We start from the raw sequence: 20879 nt of genomic DNA, 5'->3' as shown, positions 1-20879 counted from the left end.
GGGGGGGGGGGGGGTGCTGATGTGGGGAAATAATCAACGACAGACTGGTGTGATACGACCTGACACAAAGCATACCCAATACAACGTTGGTTATTTTCCAATAACGCAAAAATGTTTTATACCTCTTACACAACAGCAGTTTACCAAGGAGCAGTTTAAAATTTTTTTATCCGTTTAGAGTTACATTTAATGTTAGTGCTGCTTGTATTAAAGCAGCTCTTGACAATCGTTCCCTCACTAGCCTCTTGGGTTTTTTGGTTGTTTTTTTTTTTAATTTTGTTTTTTCCCTCTTCCTTGAAGCTAATTAAAAAAAAACCTCGGTTGTTACCGAGATCACAAGTCCATCGACTGTTACGCGGTGCTGACACTGGAGACTCCTTTCCTTAAACGTTAAATAAACATCTCCTAAGAGAAAGCTTCACCATGTTAACACGTCTACGTTTTCCCTTTTTTTTTTTTTACGTTTTTTATTATTATGTTTAGATTATCATACGGCGCATCCACCATACAAATCCCTGCGAATGAGCTGTCGCTATAGAAACGGTCGTATATTTGAACGAGTTGAATTTGAACTTTCTATAGCAGAGTTGCTGTTATTGAAAATGTTTTGTTTTGTTTGTTTGTTTGTTTTTTAATCAGATTTGAGAAGTCAATCGTGAGTGGTGTAGTAGTATTTAGGAAGTGTGGCTTTCATTTTGTTTCAAGCCTTCCGAAACATCGGTTATTACAGATCGTCTTCGCATTCAACAAATTAAAGCGTTTGAGTTATTTACGAAAGGTTTCATTATTCACTGAGGTGGCTAGGTTGGTTCGGGAATCCGGTACCGGATCTAAAGGTGGAGGGATTTAGTTGTCGAGTTGTTATTCGGCCGATGGTGAAATGACGACTGTTGGGATGTGGTCTGTTTTCAGTAGCGTTCAAAGTTACTAGCTAGCAGCTGATCTCGTGTAGTAATTAACCTTAAATTAAATCTTAGAAGGAGAGATTTTTCCGGTCTGTCCGGTTCTTCCCTCTCCTCATTGGTTCCTGAGGTTGGTCTTCTTTTTTTTTTTTTTTTTTTTTTTTTTCTGCTTTCATAGTCCTCTGGTCTGAAGCTCCGACTACACACATGTACATCATTTTATTCGGGTATGTTGACATCCTCTTCCATGGTCGTTAACCACTTTTTGCAACATCATTTATAAAAAAATAAATAAATAAATAAATAAAAGTTAAACCACACCTTCAGCGTTTTATCCTATACTAAAAGGTTCTATTGTAACGTCCCGTTCTTTTTTTTTTTTTGTCCCCAACTAATAGTCCTACTGTGTTAGCTGTGACATTAGCTAGCTATCAGTGCTTAGTTGACATAGTTGCCAAAAGGCTACGGTTGAGAGACGTAACATTTGTCCTATAGAGTTAATCATTACGTGCTTTTGAAAGCTAAATATTTCTCTTAAAGATGTTTTGGAAATTGTTCACAACAAGTCAAATTGATGCAGCGATATCCAAACCATTTGACTGCTGCGTATACACACACACACACACACACACACACACACACACACACACACACATTCTGAGGGCAAATTCAGTTGTTGTTCTGAGGCAGGCAGGGTATCAAGGGGTAAAATGAGGCAGAATGTGAGAGGAGATGGAAGAAGAGACAGCTGGATATAAGGAGAGCGATAAAGAGGGAGGAAAGGGAGAAGAATTCAGAGCGAGGGAAGGACAGACGGTCACACCACACTGAGTAGATAAGATGGCTGGTGGAGATGGTGGTGTGTGTGTGTGTGTGTGTGTCTGTGTGTGTGCGTGGTACATGGCACAGTCTAGCAGATTCCACCTTGATGATGCACTAAATAACACACTATATCTGAAAAATATGTGTTAAAAATAAGGAATGAGCCACTTGGAGGTGAGTTGTTATAGGAAAATAATCAACAACGGGGAGGTTGCGTCTTAAAAAATTTGAATATCGTGAAAAAGTTCGTTTTATTCCGTAATTTAATTCAAAAAGTTGAACCTTCATGTATTCTAGATTCGTGACACATAAAGTGAAATATTTCAAACCTTTTTTTTTTTTTTTTTTTTTTTTTTTTATAAATCTCGATGATTACAGCTCACGGAAATCATATATCCAGTATCTGAAAATATTAGAGTAAAGAATTTATAATACAGAAATGTCGAGCTGAGAAGACTCTAATCGGCGAATTAACTCAAAACGCCTGCGAAGGTTTCCTGAGGCTTTAATCTCTCAGTCTGGTTCAGTACACAAGCACAATCACGGGGAAGAGGAAAGTAGATGTTGCATTTCATTTGGAAATCAAGGTCCCAGAGTCTGGAGGAAGAGTGGAGAGGAACAGAATCCAAAAAACAAACAAAAAAAAAAATGCTTGAAATATTTCACTTTATATGTGATGAATCTATAATGAATGAAAGTTCAACAGAAGACTTTCCCGTGGTGTTACAAAGCACTGACACTGGAGACTCCTTCCATAAACATCTCCTTTCAGAAACCTTCACCACATCAACCGTTGTTATTCTTCGATTTAAAAAAAAAAACCAGCACGTTATATGGGTTCCTTTTTTTGATTAGATTAAATATAGCACCTCCACGATACAAGTTAATGAGCTGTTACTATAGAAACGATGACGTATTAGAACAAGTGCGTTAATATACGCCGGTGATTCACCGTGCAGAGCTGCGGTTCTAAAGGTCACCTCCTGACCAATCAGAAGCAAGAATTCATCAAGGTTTCTTTCCAGGCTACGCCCGATTCACTGCCTCACTTCTCCTTCGTCTTTACATGTTGAAGGGTGTTTTTTTTTGTTTTGTTTTTTTTTAACCCCTCTTCATGTGAACTTTTCAACTCGTAAACTCTCCGTGGCCTCTTTTCTCTTGTCCCACGTCAACCATCGAAGTGGATTCTTCCTTTTCAACCTTGCTTAAACTTCTCTTTTTTTTCAGCGCTCGTCCTTTCAGCGCTTCTCTCCTGCCGTTCGACAGGCAGACGTGCCCTCTGGTCACTTCATTCTCACAATACAATGACCAACTTCATTTTTGCCTCTGATTGACATGTCTCACACACACACACACACACACACACACTGTAGCTTGTAGCTGTTTCCTCACTTGAATAGTATTACCTTTACGTCATTCGCTTCTGCTCGTCTCTCATTCGTCGGTCTTCACATAGTGACTTTGAATGAAGAACCTCACAGTGTGTGTGTGTGTGTGTGTGTGTGTGTGTGTGTGTGTGTGTGTCTGTGTGTCTGTGGGTGGATGTCTGTGTGTGTTCACTGGCGCCAGTCTGTCCGCCGGCTCTTTCAAACCACGGTCATGTCCCACATGACGGCTCTTCCATGTATTGTCTGTAACACTTGACTCCATCTTTACCTGTCTGTTTCCCGCTTTCTTAACTCGTCCTCTAATGCTTGAAGTCTCTATTGCCTCAGAGTACAGGAAGATATTTAACCTGGGGGGGAAGAGAGGATTGTGTAAAGACACTCTTGGGTTTTTCCTCTTTTTATTTTTTTTCCTTCTTTTTTTGTGCACGTATGCGTCTTCTCTGTATGGCAGCATTTCCCCGATTTTTTTCAAGTATTAATTAGTCTTCTGAGCATGCAGTATTTAACACACAGTTCCATTAAGAAAGAAAGCAACAGAAATAAGGAGGGAAAGAAAGAAAAATAGGGAGGGAAGGAAAGAACAAGAGACAGAATTAGGGAGGGAAAGAAAGAAGGAGCGAGAGAGACAGAAATAAGGGACAGAAAGAAAGTGAAAGACAAATTAGGGAAAGAAAAAGTGAACGACAGAACTGAGGGAAAGAAAGAAAGTGAACGACAGAACTGAGGGAAAGAAAAAGTGAACGACAGAACTGAGGGAAAGAAAGAAAGAAAGTGAAAGACAAAATGGAGGGAAAGAAAACGTGAACGACAGAACTGAGGGAAAGAAAGTGAAAGGCAGAACTGAGGGAAAGAAAGAAAGTGAACGAAAGAACTGAGGGAAAGAAAGAAAGTGAACGAAAGAACTGAGGGAAAGAAAGAAAGTGAAAGGCAGAACTGAGGGAAAGAAAGAAAGTGAACGACAGAACTGAGGGAAAGAAAGAAAGTGAAAGACAAAATGGAGGGAAAGAAAACGTGAACGACAGAACTGAGGGAAAGAAAGTGAAAGGCAGAACTGAGGGAAAGAAAGAAAGTGAACGAAAGAACTGAGGGAAAGAAAGAAAGTGAACGAAAGAACTGAGGGAAAGAAAGAAAGTGAAAGACAAAATGGAGGGAAAGAAAACGTGAACGACAGAACTGAGGGAAAGAAAGTGAAAGGCAGAACTGAGGGAAAGAAAGAAAGTGAACGAAAGAACTGAGGGAAAGAAAGAAAGTGAACGAAAGAACTGAGGGAAAGAAAGAAAGTGAAAGGCAGAACTGAGGGAAAGAAAGAAAGTGAACGAAAGAACTGAGGGAAAGAAAGAAAGTGAACGAAAGAACTGAGGGAAAGAAAGAAAGTGAACGAAAGAACTGAGGGAAAGAAAGAAAGTGAAAGACAAAATGGAGGGAAAGAAAACGTGAACGACAGAACTGAGGGAAAGAAAGTGAAAGGCAGAACTGAGGGAAAGAAAGAAAGTGAACGAAAGAACTGAGGGAAAGAAAGAAAGTGAACGAAAGAACTGAGGGAAAGAAAGAAAGTGAAAGACAAAATGGAGGGAAAGAAAACGTGAACGACAGAACTGAGGGAAAGAAAGTGAAAGGCAGAACTGAGGGAAAGAAAGAAAGTGAACGAAAGAACTGAGGGAAAGAAAGAAAGTGAACGAAAGAACTGAGGGAAAGAAAGAAAGTGAACGAAAGAACTGAGGGAAAGAAAGAAAGTGAAAGGCAGAACTGAGGGAAAGAAAGAAAGTGAACGAAAGAACTGAGGGAAAGAAAGAAAGTGAACGAAAGAACTGAGGGAAAGAAAGAAAGTGAAAGGCAGAACTGAGGGAAAGAAAGAAAGTGAAAGGCAGAACTGAGGGAAAGAAAGAAAGTGAACGAAAGAACTGAGGGAAAGAAAGAAAGTGAAAGAAAGAAAGTGAACGAAAGAACTGAGGGAAAGAAAGAAAGTGAACGAAAGAACTGAGGGAAAGAAAGAAAGTGAAAGGCAGAACTGAGGGAAAGAAAGAAAGTGAAAGGCAGAACTGAGGGAAAGAAAGAAAGTGAACGAAAGAACTGTGGGAAATAAAGAAAGTGAACGAAAGAACTGAGGGAAAGAAAGAAAGTGAAAGGCAGAACTGAGGGAAAGAAAGAAAGTGAACGAAAGAACTGAGGGAAAGAAAGAAAGTGAACGAAAGAACTGAGGGAAAGAAAGAAAGTGAAAGGCAGAACTGAGGGAAAGAAAGAAAGTGAAAGGCAGAACTGAGGGAAAGAAAGAAAGTGAACGAAAGAACTGAGGGAAAGAAAGAAAGTGAAAGAAAGAAAGTGAACGAAAGAACTGAGGGAAAGAAAGAAAGTGAACGAAAGAACTGAGGGAAAGAAAGAAAGTGAACGAAAGAACTGAGGGAAAGAAAGAAAGTGAAAGGCAGAACTGAGGGAAAGAAAGAAAGTGAAAGGCAGAACTGAGGGAAAGAAAGAAAGTGAACGAAAGAACTGAGGGAAAGAAAGAAAGTGAAAGGCAGAACTGAGGGAAAGAAAGAAAGTGAAAGGCAGAACTGAGGGAAAGAAAGAAAGTGAACGAAAGAACTGAGGGAAAGAAAGAAAGTGAAAGGCAGAACTGAGGGAAAGAAAGAAAGTGAAAGGCAGAACTGAGGGAAAGAAAGAAAGTGAACGAAAGAACTGAGGGAAAGAAAGAAAGTGAACGAAAGAACTGAGGGAAAGAAAGAAAGTGAACGAAAGAACTGAGGGAAAGAAAGAAAGTGAACGGCAGAACTGAGGGAAAGAAAGAAAGTGAACGGCAGAACTGAGGGAAAGAAAGAAAGTGAACGGCAGAACTGAGGGAAAGAAAGAAAGTGAACGGCAGAACTGAGGGAAAGAAAGAAAGTGAAAGGCAGAAAGAAGTGAACAGAATGAGAAGCACAAGCTAAACAAGTGAATGATGAAATAAAGGAGAGGAGGGAAGCTAAAGATGGATGGACAGATGGAAAGAAAGAAGGGTGGAGAAACCAAGGAGGATAGACCGAAGGAGAATAAAATGGAAGAAAAACTCCAGTATCAGCAGAAGCTGCATTCTGTCTCTTTGCCTCAATGAATGCATTCATGTCCAGTCTGTTCCAGTTCTTAATCTGTCTGGAAGGATCATCACGTTCTCTCCTCCGTTTACTCGTTTAGCAATTCCCACCCACCACCCTCCTCTCCCCTGTTATACACCGGCTACAACCGTGGGAGGGTGAAGGCTAACACGTGCTTCCTCTGAGACACGTGAAGCCAACCACCTGCATCTTCTCGAACTGCTGCTCCTGCTGCATCACAGGGCAGTGGAACACGGAGAGGAGCGCTATCTGCCCTCTTCCACATACACGAACTCACAGGTGCGCACACGTGGCCAGTGTCTCTGTGATTGACAGGGGAGAGAGTACGCTGTCCCTCTCACCCAGCGAGCATGGCCACGGATGATCAAACTCCCGATCTCCCCGTAATGCGGGGAACGCTTTTCCACGGACTACTTTTTTCCCCCGATGCTCATTTGATCTGGTTTTTTTTTGTGCCACCATATTGTCTATGAAATTGTTTGTATTGTGTAAACATAAAAAAAGTCTTGCATACGTTTGCACCGAGACTTTTTTTATATGTCAAAGTTTATGAAAGTTCGGAATCAGTACCGGTATACAAAAAAAAAAAAAAAAGTGTACCACTATAGGTTCTACTTTAGTCCGTCTCTTAAAGTGTTCTCCGTTGCTTCTTTGGTTAGTTAATCCTCAACGCTGTCGACCAGCCGCAGTCTTCAAGGACAGAGATCAGACAGACAGAGGCCCCATGCCCAACCCCCCCCCCACACACACACACACACACACACACCTTTTGTTTTTGTTTTTTTCTTTCACTCGGGTCGGGTCAGGTAGAGATAGAGAGTGTGGGATTTAAACAAGAGGCCGTAATGGAGTGTAAACGCTGATACAGTTTAAAAAGTAAGAACAAGAAACGAAATGGGGAGAGAGAGAGAGAGACAAGAGCGAGAAAGAAAAAAGCAAAGAAAGAATGAATGATGGAAGAACGAAAGAAAAAGAAAGAAGGGATAAAAATGAGCATAGGAAAGAAAGACGGCGAGAGAGAGAAATGAGGGAAAGAAAGACAGTGAAAGACAGAAATGACGGAAAGAGAAAGTGAAAGACAGAAATGAGGGAAAGAAAGAAAGTGAAAGACAGAAATGAGGGAAAGAAAGAAAGTGAAAGACAGAAATGAGGGAAAGAAAGAAAGTGAAAGACAGAAATGAGGGAAAGAAAGAAAGTGAAAGACAGAAATGAGGGAAAGAAAGAAAGTGAAAGACAGAAATGAGGGAAAGAAAGAAAGTGAAAGACAGAAATGAGGGAAAGAAAGAAAGTGAAAGACAAATGAGGGAAAGAAAGAAAGTGAAAGACAGAAATGAGGGAAAGAGAAAGTGAAAGACAGAAATGAGGGAAAGAAAGAAAGTGAAAGAAAGAAAGTGAAAGACAGAAGATAGGAAAAAAAGAAGGCGAGAGAGAGAGACTGAAAGAAAGAGAAGAAAAATAAACATGAACGAAAGAAAGACAGACAGAAAGAAAAAGGACACAAGTGTGAAACAAAGAAATAAAGATGGAAAGTAAGAAGGGATAAAATGAGTGAAAAAACAAAAGAAAGTGAGAGGGAGAAAGACTGAAAGAAATAGAAGAAAAATGGACAGGAAAGACAGAGCGAAAGAAGTAGGACACAAGTGAGAAACAAAGAAATGAGTGAAGGAAAGAAAGTGAGACAGAGACTGAAAGAAAGGCAGGACGAAAAAAAATGGCCACATAAGAAAGAAGGAGAGAAAAATGGACAGGAAAGAAAGAAAAAGACACAAATGCGAAATAAAGAAAGCTAGATAGTAATAAGGGATAAAACGAGCGAAAGAGAGAGACTGAAAGAAAGGCAGGAAGAAAAATGGACACGAAAGAAAATGGAAGAATGAATGAATAAATGAACGACAGAATTCATTAAAAAAAGAAAATGCAAAAGACAATGAGCGCCAGAAAGAAAGGGAGAGAGAGACAGTTGGAGAGAAAAATAAGAAGCTCGAGCAAATGCGAGCAAGTTAAAAAGAAAAGTCAGAAGAAAGGAGAGAAAGAAAGACGCCGGAACAAATGAAAGAAAGGAGGGTAGCGAATGAAAAACATGTGGAAGGAAAAAAGAAAGAAAAGGGTGGAGGGGAGTGGGAGAGTAAAAAAATTCAGATGGAAGGTTGGAAATTTTTTAAAAAGAGGCCAAAGGGTTTATAGCAAACAAAAAAAATCTTCTTCAGATTCTCTCTGTCCATCCATTTTTTTCTCTCTCTCTCATCCGTCCATCCTACAGTCCATCCGTCCATTAGGAACAAACCGCTGATGTCTGTAGAAAAGAAGCGAAATCCCGGCAGTGAAATTGCGTCTGCCAGCAGAACAGCAGCTCTCTTCACCTTTCAGGCCAGTTAGCGTGACAGGCCAGTTAGCACAGAGGACGCTAACACACTAGCGCTGCTGAGCATGCTAAGTCTTATCTGTAGCCATGGCCCGGCCTGCTGGATGTCTAAATAAAATGAGAGAAAACCCTGAGACAAACTTTTGCCTCTCTTCCATCTCCTCTACTCTTTCCCGTGTTTAAAAAAAAAAAAAAAAAAAAAACCCTCCTTCACCACAGGAAAATGGCCGAATAAAACCGGCAAGCCAAAAGCGCTAGCAGCAGCACCTGCTCTTAACAAGTTTACTGACATAAGAGGATCCTTTCATCTGTTTATTTTTTTTCCCCCCTCCAGAAGCTTTAAGGATGAGTCAGCGTTTCCTCCCGCCTTCTCTTTTAAGCATGAAGAAAAACCCAATTTCTCCTGAAACGAGTTGAGAAGAAGAAAACCTTTTGCTCTCTCTGTTTCAAAGCGAGAAATATTTATCATTAGCGCTTCAGTGTCGTTGCGTCTGCTAGCCTTCGGTGAGGTGAATCGTGCTCACGAAGGAAAACACGAATAAACAATACACCAAAAATGACAAAATTGTAAAGAATTTTTTTTTTTTTTTTTTTGGTCAAGCCCAAAGGTTTGCACACCCTCAGGACAAAAAAAAGGAGGGAGGGGCGACTGAGTGACCGTCGCTGAATAGAAAACCACCGTGCTTGTGAAACAAAGGAGGACAGACAGATGGAGAGAAAGAAAGAAGCAAGAGCAAATGAAAGAAAGGGGTGAGAGCTGTATAAGATGGATAGATAGAGAAAGAAAGGGGGTTCATTTAAGGTTTTATTTGTTTACTAAAGCTCAAATTAGTCAGTTGTATAAGGTTTATTCACTATGTTTTAGTCATCATTCATTGCAACCTTTTATTGTTGCACAATATTATATCCGTCGTGACCCAGATGAGGACGGGTTCCCTTCTGAGTCCGGTTCCTCTCAATGTTTCTGTCTCATATCATCTTAGGGAGTTTTCCCTCACCACCGTCACCACCGGCTCGCTCAATAGGGATAAACTCACACGCTTAAAATCTCTATCCTGTGTTTATATGTTTCCGAGACAACGTCCATTGTTAAAAGCGCTATACAAATAAAATAAAATTGAATTGACTCTTGCATTGTTAGCTTTGATGCTGTGTAATAAACACTTTATTAAAACCTTGTTATACAACCCTGAAGAAGTCACTGAGGCGACATATTTACTGATTGGCTAGTAATAAAGTGTTTGTTGAAAATGAGCAATAATGATAACCCATATCAACCCCCATTGCAGATCAGGTTTATTGTCAGACTTTCAGCTGTTACAAAATCAAACAAAAGCAGTTGAAATAGTTCAACAGGACGGACGCTTCGAGTGGTTTCCCCAAATTCAACTGAAAATGCAACTTATAATGACTTCTCCAGTCTCAAAATTATTCAACCCCCTGAGTAGAATCTCTCACAAATATGCAAAACAGGTGCTGTGTCAAGCACAACAAGGGCTTCATTAGTTGCACCAGGTGTGCTCGAGTTGGAACACGTAAAATACCTGCAGATGTCAGATGGGGGCGCACGGTGGCTTAATGGTTAGCATGTTTGCCGTGCACCTTCAGGGTTGTGGGTTCGATTCTCACTTCCACCCTGTGGCTGCGGAGCTTGCATGTTCTCCCCATACTGCGGGGGTTTCCAATGGTTTTCATTGAATAGTTATGGCAAATGTTCATATAAGAATAAAATGCATTCATTTATTATTTTTTGGAGACCCGGTGGAGTAGTGCTATATATGGAGCTTTATAAATGAAAGCATATTTCTTTTGTTTGTACAGAATGCAGTAAGGCAGTGATTAGGTCGGGCTACTGGAGCAAACCACACAATAAACCCCCCCTCAAAAAAAGGAATAGTGTGCCTCCTGTTCATGTTAATCCTGTTAATGAACCTGGTCTTTGTCCCGTGAGCAGGTTGCCAGGGTTGCAGTTTGTAACTTGACGTTGTGTTTGTTTTGAAGCCGAGTATCTGATGGAAAAGGCAAGTCCTGTTTCCATTTACGTCGGCTATGACAAACAACGGGAACGTGTAAGCACAGAGAGTGTGTACGATGTGCAGTTTCCGCTTTAAAATATTGCAGAGCTATCATACGTAAATGAATCTCATGAAAATGTTTCACATGTAAATGAATCGTACGTAAATGAATCACATGAAAATGTATCACTTGAATATGAATCTCATGAATATGAATCTGATGAAAATGAATCACATGTAAATGAACCATATGAAAATGTATCACTTGAATATGAATCTCATGAAAATGTTTCACATGTAAATGAATCATACGTAAATGAATCACGTGAAAATGTATCACTTGAATATGAATCTCATGAATATGAATCACATGAAAATGAATCACATGTAAATGAACCATATGAAAATGAATAAATAAATTAAAGACTAAAATATTGCAGAGCTATGGAGACAGAACAGGGTTTATAGAGCTATAGAGTTTATATAATCTATAGAGTTTATAGATTTGTGTAGTTCTGGAGATTTGTGCAGTTCTGGAGATTTGTGTAGTTTTGGAGATTTGTGTAGATTTGTGTAGTTCTGGAGATTTGTATAGATGTGTGTAGTTCTGGAGATTTGTGCAGTTTTGGAGATTTGTGTAGATGTGTGTAGTTCTGGAGATGTGTGTAGTTCTGGAGATTTGTGTAGTTTTGGGAAATGTGTGTAGTTCTGGAGATTTGTGTAGATGTGTGTAGTTCTGGAGATTTGTGTAGTTTTGGAGGTGTGTGTAGTTCTGGAGATTTGTGTAGTTTTGGAGATGTGTATAGTTCTGGAGATTTGTGTAGATGTGTGTAGTTCTGGAGATTTGTGTAGTTCTGGAGATTTGTGTAGATGTGTGTAGTTTTGCAGATGTGTGTAGTTCTGGAGATGTGTGTAGTTCTGGAGATGTGTGTAGTTTTGGAGATTTGATGCACGTGTTTAATGTTGGTGATGTAGTGCTTGCTGGCAAGCTTTTATAAAAAAAAAAAAAAACAACAACAACATTTTTACAATTAAAAAATTAGCATTTGTTTAGTCTGTTCATTTCTCATAGCGTATTCGTTTACATCCCTAGTATAGGAAGACGAGGGAAAAAAGAAAAGAAAAAGTTTGAAGTAGTTTATGCTGAAAGAAAGAAAGAGGAAAAGCGAATGATCTTTTTGGTCGTCTTGGTGATGTGACCGGACCAGTCGTGCTCGTGTGTGAATAAATGAATAAACGGTACACCAATGCCAGATGTTTTTTTATAGAGAATTAGATTGAAGTTTGCACACCTTTAGGAGTATATGATGGGCGGGGAACACAGCAGAACACAACTACCATGATAGTCATGCGTGTCTGTGTGTGTGTGTGTGTGTGTGTGTGTGTGTGTGTGTGTGTGTGTGTGGACGTTCAGGTTTTCTCTCTGTCCATGCCAAGGTCATCTCATTGAGACAGGCTGTCTGAGTTGGAAGAGTGAAAGGTGTAATTAGCGTGTGCTTGGGGTGAAAAACACGAGTGTTTCTTTGAAGCAGCTCGTCATCTGTTCCCGACAGGCCTGTTCTCTTCCAGTGTGTGTAAGAAAGATATACGTTAAGTGTGTGTGTGTGTGTGTGTGTGTGTGTGTGTGAATGAACACCATGATGCCTGTATGAACATCACTCTCAATGGACAGGCCTGCTCTTGACTGAGAGTGTGTGTTCTTTTGGTTCACCATCGCATCTCGTTTTCAAGCCAGTTAGAAAGTTAATTAGACTAATAAAAAAATAAAAAAAATAAACCCGAAATGTAGCTACGGCAAGTCTCCGCTGTTTGAAGTGTATCGCCGCAGGCTTTCGCAACACATGGCGCCCGTCTCTCATCCTTCTCAAATTAGCCCGAAGAAACCGGAGAAGGGTTCAAAGATCACTGCCGCCATTCTGAACCTTCACTGATCACAACACACACGCGCTTATGTGACAACGTTCAAACCTCGCTCACCTTGCACATCTCGCACACACACACACACACACACACACACAAACGCAGACCCAGAGTAACGTCACCAGCAAAACGCGAGGACAAAAACTATGTTGTCTAACAGTTTAAAGTTTAAACCTGTGACATGATCAAATCACCTACTAAAACTTAACACAGACATGTGTAATCATGCTACACCATCAATCAGTACGTTCACACGGACGACAACAATCCGATATGAACCCGATTAAGACGATACTCGGATTAAGAAACTAGCATGTAAACGGAGATTATCGATGACCTTAATCTGATTAAAGTCATACTCGAAGTAAACCCAAACGGAATTAAGACGTGTGGAGTATTCCTGTTTTAGTCGCATTATGGACGTGCGTTACAGACACATACACACCTTAATCACGCTATTAACGTCGCGTGAGAGTTTTCACCGCATTGTGCGACAGGACACGTACACGCACGGCAGCGCTCGACCGTTTGACGGCAAACAAGAGAGCACGGCCGCGTCCCAAACCGCGTACTTACCTGCTACAGTATATAGTAGGAGAAATACATGTATCCCGGCTACTATATAGACGGTAAGTACGCGGTTTGGGACGCAGCCCACGGCTTCAAGCAGTCGTCTATCTGCACGTACAGCACGACGAATAATTAACCGCACTCGAAGCTTTCGTAAAAAAAAAAAAAAAAAAAAAAAAAAAAAAAGGTGAGGGGGATCTCGTCATCCATCACTAGTGTGTAGCGTCCACCATAGTGCTCCAGAACGTCCTCCACACACCAGCTATTAATGGAGATGAGAGGAGAGTGATGTAGCCAGTTCAGAGACGGAGATTATTAGGGGAACATGATAGAGAAGGGCCAATGGGGGAATTTCGGCAGGACACGGGGGTTATACCCCATGAGATATTGGAATTGTTGGCAAAGATCGCTGTAGCGTAGTCAGAATAACGCGATCATTTTCATATCACGGTTTACTCTGCCGTGTGTCATTCCTTACATAAACAACTTCTGGAAGACTAGTGATGTATTTTCAAGTATTACTTACTGCAGATTATACTCTTTGCCGTGGCTTGAAACGACCTTGAAGGACTCTGTTCTGAACAGAAGTGCGACCACGTGTTTTTTTTTTTTTTTTTAAATACAAATCTGAATCTGAATCTCCGATTTAATGAAAGGTTTTAGAACGAGCACAGGCCGAGTCCGGCCTCCCGCTAAGATATAAACGCTAACGTAATTAAAGTCTGCGGAAACCGAGTCGTTATCAAAGTCTTATCTGTTCCACACGCTCTCATCCTTCTTTTATACTCCCTTTACCTTTCTCAATCCATCACCTCACATCGCCCTCTCGCTTTACTTGTCTCCCTCTACATTAGCATGCTAGCATGCGGGTCTCTTGTGCCCGCAGCTTTGAGTCTTCCTCACTCGTCCTTCCCTCCCCCCTTCCCCCAACACTTATTTAATAAGGTCCAGATTAAGTTTATCATCGCTCATTCATTGGACCCACCTTTTTCCTCCTGCCCTTCCTTCTTAATTGCCGTCTACCTCCGCCATCCCGAACGCAATCACCCACCGTTGCCGTGATTTAAAAGGTTGGCGGGAGCGAGAGAACGCGGGGGCAAATTGAATCAACCGAGCCGTCCGATGGAAATGAAAAGGTCAGGACAGAGATTGTGTATAAGGGGAAATGAGGAGAGCGCTCACACTATCTGCACCGAGGAACCGCACAAACCCAGTGACCCCCATCCCTGAGTCGGAGTAGTCAAGTGTGTGTGTGTGTGTGTGTGTGTGTGCAGGTTTGAGATCTGGAGTGAAAAGCTCTGTGAGTGATACAAGTGGGAGATGTGTATCTCTGTCTCTCATTGTTCACGTCCTTCTTTCTCCTTTTCAACGTCTCTCCCTCTTCCCGAGGCCTCCGTGTCATCTGATGGCGTTCTGCTTAGCGGAGCTGAACCTGTGGTCCTCAAGAAGCAGTCTGAATGTGCAAGGTAATTAACACACACACACACACACACACACACACACACACACACAGAAAAGTTTCAGAGTCACACATAAATATTTGACAGATCTCACATTGTTTCGCTCTACCGCTGTCTCGCAGTTTGAAACACACACGTTTAACTACACTCTTTTACTTACACACACACACACACACACAATCGTTAGTTAGGAACGTTTCCACACTTCTGTTCTGTTGTATTTAGGTTTTTAATTCGATTCCCTTCCCGTATATAAAAACTTACCCCGTTCAAAAGTTTACACACGCTTGATTATTAACCCTGTGTGTCGTCACCCGGACGATCCACGACATGATGTGTTTATGTTCTGTGAGAGTTCTTCACGAGTCCCGTGTTTGTCCTGAGCTGTTAAACTGCCCGCTGTTCTTCAGAAAAATCCTCCAGGTCCGGCACGTTCTTTACTTTTCCGGCATCTCCTGCGTATTTGACACCTTTCCAACGGCGTCTATATGATGTCGAGATCCATCGAGGGACGACTATCACACGAGGTGCAAACGTTCACCGACGCTCAAGAAGGCGACGCGATACATTAAGACCCAGGGGGAGGGGGTGTAAACTTTTGAACCGGATGATCGTGTGTAAATTGTTATTATTTCGTTTAAAGATCTTTTTTTCTTTCCCATTCAGAACCGCCCTTCAGTAGCCAAATAAGACAGTTACATGTCTCCCAGAAGAGAAAACAATAACAATTTATACCAATCATCCTGTTTAAAAGTTTACACCCCCCTGCCACTTGATCTCCGACGGTCGCTGTCGCTGGAAATCACCAGGTCTCTTTTGAAAATGAGTGGTCTCCGGTCACTTTGTCAATGCGACTCGCTGTATGTGTGAACGTACTTTCAGCCTCAGGTCTTAACCAGTGCGCGCTTAACATCCGTATTCGCAGTGCTGCACTCGGATATACGGGTGTCCCGTGTGAGGACCGTCGTCCTGAATGAGCAGCTCTATTCTCACAACTTGATCAGAAAGCACGGTGTGTTTGTCTTTCCATGGCGAACGCACAAATTCGTCCGTTTTCCTTGCTCCCTCGCTTTACTCGGTGTTGAATGGGTGTGTTTGTTCCACCAATGTCAAAAATGCTGATAATTCAATCTCTGGATTATGTCTTTCTCTCTCTCTCTTTTACAGACACAGATATTGGCACATTCCAGTTTTATGAGAAAGGAGAACCGGGTGAGTGTGAAATTCACTCTCTCCTTCCCTCACTCCCTCCCTCAGCATGGATTTTATTTCCGGTAGCTATAGCCATCGTGGTTCCTGGAACCGTTCGGCCTTCGTTTCCGTTCTCTGGTGTTCCCTTTACATTGAGGAATGGGCCAGGGGAAACCGACATGAGCAAACTGTCGTATAATAGCAGACGGGCCACAGTCGGTAGCTAGATATCTGAAAAGGGGACTGCACCTGAGACTCTGCACATTTCTTTATACTTACACTATACACAAGTGTGTGTGTGTGTGTGTGTGTGTGTGTGTGTTCGAGTCCTGCTTCCTTGAATAGTGTCCACCAGAGGGTGCAGCAGCTCTACCAAGAGGAAGAGATCAAGGAGTTGTCAGCATGTGTGTGTATGTGTGTATGTGTGTATGTGTGTGTGTGTGTGTGTGTGTGTGTGTGTGTGTGTGTTTGGACCAGCTCTCCAGCTGAGAAAGGTCATAGGTCCATGAGTACGAAGCAGAGGTCCTATAAAACCCCATCATGCACCGCACACGTCAGTGCTTACATCTCCGAAGACTCCTGAATCGACTCATCAGCTCCGTGTCGAGTTCTCCATGAGTTTAAACACCCCGAACTCCAGCTCACGGACTACGAGACACCGCCTGACTCACACACTCGTTTTGACACACGCACCTCATTTTAGCTGAAGAAGCAGGAGCCATATTGGTTTTTGACGGCTGTTTCTCTTGCTCTGTGTGTGTGTGTGTGTGTGTGTGTGTGTGTGTGTGTGTGTGTGTGTGTTCAGTCTTTCCTGCAGATCAGCATTACTACAGTGAGAAGCAGCACTTTGCCGAGAGTGAGTCCTCTACCTTTTGTAATCATCTTCGTGTGTGTGTGTGTGTGTGTGACTTGTTAGCAATGGATCTATATATTTTTTTTTAAAAACGGGCACGTATCAGTCCTGTCGGAGCAAATCTAAATAATATTTAGATCTTCGAAGGGAGAGAAACATGCCAAATGTCCTCAAAAAATGCTTCTAACGTCCATTCGGGTAATGAGACAATTTAACAATTGGAAAAGTCACTTCACCGAAGCAGGAAAGACGTGTTCGTTTGTGTGTGTGTGTGTGTGGGGGGGGGGGGGGGGGGGGGGGGGTGTTTACTTTTGCTTCGTGCCGACGTTATCTAGGTGAACTTTGGAAACCAATGGAAAGCAAAGCAAATAAATAAATAAGAGCAGGAGCTGCTGATTATTAAATCGCTTCACACCGGGGGTGTTGCCTCGCTGTTTTCTTACGGCCGCTTGTCTCACATCCCAAACAAACAAACAAACAAACAAACATTTGTCTCGTCCACACACGTGGGTAGGGTAGGGTTTTTTTTTTTGTTGTTGTTGTTTTTTTTCTCTCTCTGGAAGCTAGGAATTTCTCGTTAGCTAAATTTATCTCCTGGTATTATAGTATCAGTGATGACAAAACATTCTGCGGCTCGACGAATGAAAACGGTGCGTGATCGGATCGCGGTTTCGCCTGGTAATCGTTTCCTTCGTGTAAGAAAAGCGACACGACGTTCACCTTGTGCGCGTTTACGTGAGAGTAGTTGGGCAGTATAACATTACGTTCAGCTCGGTTAGATTTAAATGCATGAGTGTACCGAAGCTTTAAGCAATTCAAGTGCAAATATTATACAGCGTGTATATATATATATATATATATATATATATATATATATATATATATATATATATATATATATATATATATATATACACGTTATATATTTTATATATGTATATATTAGTGTGTGTGTGTGTGTGTGTGATATGTAATACTGCATGTGTGGGTAATAACAGATCTATCACCCAATAAAATAGGAATAGTAAATAAATAAATAATCCTCAGAGACTTCAGAGGGACAAAAAGTCGCTTATCAGGAGAGACACACTCATCCTTAACACACCATTCCTCTCTCTCTCGCCCCTTCATTAATATTCATGTATTTATGAATCTCTTTTTAAGGACGGGGGCCTGTTTCTTAATAGCGCACACACACACACACACACACACACACACACACACACACACAAAAGCCCAAATTGGAATCCTTTAAGGGCAAATTTCCAAAAAGAAGCCTCTCAACCTCGGCTCGGCTCACGTTAACCTGTTAATACAAACACAGAAATTCAATTAACTCCGTGTGTGTGTGTGTGTGTGTTTCGTGGGAGGCAGATGAGGTTTTCATGAGTGTGACAGCACATTTTACACCGGCGTGTTTTAATATGTTACGGTAACTTTGAGTTCTTTCCTCCCCGAGGCACACACAGACGATTGAATGAGTCTCCGGCGTGGGGGGAAACGTGTGGCGCTAGGTTATTAGTTAATAAAGCATATTAAGTGTACAAGGTAACTAAAGTACACACTCTGTCTTCAGAGGGCCCTCAAGTTAATCGCGGTTTTACTTTGAAGTGGTTTAATGTTTACACGCCCCTCGGTTTTTCTTCCCCGCTGCTTGTGTAGAGGAAACGGGGAGTGATGTAAGAGTGACGGACGGGGTTATTTTTCCCCGAGTGTTTTATTCCTTTTATTCCACAGTAGTGTGCCCATCGTTCATTCTTTTTAATTATATCATTAATGGAATTAAAAAAAATTTTTTAAAAAGTATATTTGATGTCCTGGATGATCCATGAAACTAAGCTCCTGTCATCACTGACCTCGTAGCAGCTAGAAAACACTCGTTTCCTCACAAAGTTGTTTATTTCCTTGTAACCGCACGCCCCGTGAATGTGTTATTCCTTATGTCGTGTACGCTACGCACTCATTCTTTCTTTTATTTTTTTCTCTCCACGTTTTAGAATAATATTAAAGTCATCAACACTCTGGAGTAACACGAATGGAGCTACGGGAATTATGTCGTGATAAAATAAATCCAAAATAATCGAGTATTTGATCATCTTCAAAGTCGACGCGCTTTTCGCCTAGAAATTCCCAGAAACGTATTCTTGGCGTTTTTCTCATCCGATTTCTCGAGGAATTTCCCGGAGACGCTTTTTAAACGGTATTAAAGGAGTTCGCACCGACGCCGGACTCTCGTCGGCCGCTTTTCGTAAAACATCTCCCTCCGAGTCGTGCGTTTAAATAAAGATTTTCCTGTGAATAAAACGTCCGTTTTCTAACGACAGAAACGATCACGTCGTCGCGATTATATTTTGGTCTACGACACCGATTTCACACGTTTAATCTCACGCCTTCAGATCGAAAGCGTTTTAACGCCGTGAGAAACGTTTCGGTCCGGCGTCCACAAACTTTTGAGCGGTTGCGTGTGTCAGAAGACGGTTTTTATTAACCCCAGCTATGATGAACTACTAAAGGTGAAGTTATTCCTTTTATAATAAATCGTCTAACCCGAGCAGATAACTGGACCCTCAGACAAGCGCTGTAGTGTTGTACAGGATTTTAACCATCACCTCGGTGACCACGTGAAGTTCTAAGGATATGCCGTGATTTAATGCATTGTACAGTTTTCAGATGAGGAACTCTCGTTTCCGTCTCTGGCGCCCACCGCAGCCGAATTTCATTTGTTAACTGAAGGAACTTTCAGCTCGGCCTCATTGTAGTTGGTGACATTTCGACCTTTAGACTCCGGGTCGCTCCGATCCACTTCCTCTCATAAACAAAACACGAAAACATTTTCTGTGCTGATTTGTCTTCCCCTTCCCCTCTCTCTCTCTCTCTCTCTCTCTCTCTTTCTCTCTTCCCCCCCCCCCCCCCACCCCACCCCCTCAGCACGAGGTTACCCATGGCTCCTGAGTAACCGTCGTCCGGAGAGGTTGAGAGACACCCTCAAGGAACTGGAGGTATTTGTTTACATTTCCCCTTCTCAATAACTCCAGATTAATTAACAAATTGCAGCATTCTCTCTCTCTCTCTCTCTCTCTCTCTCTCTCTCTCTCTCTCTCTCTCTCTCTCTCTCTCTCTCTCTTTCTCTCTCTCTCTCTCAGCACCTGGGTGTGGGTGTCTCTCTGTCATCACAGGGGATATTTGAGGGGGATCAACAGGACTTTGGGCAGGTTCACCCCTCCCTGTCTGTTGCCCCCACCACCCCCCATCTCCCTCTCTCTCTCTCTCTCTCTCTCTCTCTCACACACACACACACACACACACACACACACACACACACACACACACACACACACACACAGATGCAGCTTTGTTCAGTAGCCCTGTGGGTAACTTTTTGGCCTCCTCACAAAATCTGAAATTGGAAACATCTACACGAAGCCAAGGCCTTCAAACGACAGAGCAAGACCCCAGTTAGCAAATTTCTTTCATTTCTTGCTCTCTCTCTCTCTCTCTGTCTCTCTCTCTCTCTGTCTCTCTCTCTCTCTCTCTCTCTCTCGATCATTTTGCACTAAACCTATTGCGATTGTTGCTATAATTCTTCTTTCTGTCTCTTTATCAGGAGCTGTTGCAGTCTAATTCCTGTATTTGTACCAAATGGAGGACGAAGCATTGCTGCCAGGTGCGTATCCCAGCATGCAGCAGCCTAGATTGTAGCTGCAACTGACTAACCTCGGAAGCGGGAAGTTAACCCGGAATGACGTCTTTCTTACCCCCGTGTGTGCGGGGGGGAAAAAACGAGTGCTTCTTTTCCTCCGCGTCACGCGTTAAAATCCTAACGCACACCTCGCTGTGGATCATCCCGTACTTCTAGTGTTTCACTCTTCTGATAAAATATGAGGAAGGAATTTGCTCTGCATTGTAAATTTCGTGTGCTGAGGAAATTTCAAACGGTCATTAATTACAACGGAATCTCAAGTGGTGTTTTGTGGTTTTTTTTTAGATGTAGATATCTGTGAGATAACTAGTACTACTGGAGTATTATATATATTTTATATATATATATTATATATATATATATATAATACGTGTGTGTGTGTGTAGATGCTGTTGAGCTCAGGTGTTTTAGTGACCCTCACTCTGAGTGGAGCTCAGTTAGAGAGAGTGGGCATCGACAAAACACTGGTGGGACGACTGCCTGCTGACACCATCAGTCACGGTGAGTCTAACACACACACACACACAGGTATATATACACACTGTTGAAGAAAGCACAAACCAATTACACACACTGCCCATTTTCCCAGCATGCACTTGGGCAGCACACA

General features: G+C 41.9%; 1 protein-coding gene and 1 long non-coding RNA gene across 4 annotated transcripts in view; both read left to right on the top strand.

Moving 5' to 3' along the window:
* The window catches only part of wdpcp (WD repeat containing planar cell polarity effector), an 81786-nt gene that overhangs the window by 13713 nt on the left and 47194 nt on the right, over positions 1-20879 (top strand). For 2 of the 3 annotated variants that reach the window (XR_008397055.1, XM_053682931.1), the window contains exons 2-7: positions 14340-14531; positions 15693-15737; positions 16522-16572; positions 19498-19568; positions 20174-20233; positions 20656-20770. Coding sequence is in view for 2 of the 3 variants with exons in the window: in XM_053682931.1 (XP_053538906.1) it covers positions 14340-14531; positions 15693-15737; positions 16522-16572; positions 19498-19568; positions 20174-20233; positions 20656-20770 (534 nt within the window). In the remaining variant the exon portion in view is untranslated. The remainder of the gene's footprint in view (positions 1-14339; positions 14532-15692; positions 15738-16521; positions 16573-19497; positions 19569-20173; positions 20234-20655; positions 20771-20879) is intronic. The other variant, XM_053682932.1, reaches the window with a different exon arrangement.
* On the top strand, positions 5705-7265 carry LOC128633614 (uncharacterized). Its single transcript, XR_008397056.1, has 2 exons — positions 5705-6487; positions 6521-7265. It is a non-coding gene; the product is annotated as an uncharacterized LOC128633614 (long non-coding RNA).

Source organism: Ictalurus punctatus, chromosome 9 (assembly GCF_001660625.3).
Source record: "Ictalurus punctatus breed USDA103 chromosome 9, Coco_2.0, whole genome shotgun sequence".
Lineage (NCBI taxonomy): Eukaryota > Metazoa > Chordata > Actinopteri > Siluriformes > Ictaluridae > Ictalurus > Ictalurus punctatus.
This window is presented reverse-complemented; position numbering and strand designations above follow the sequence as displayed.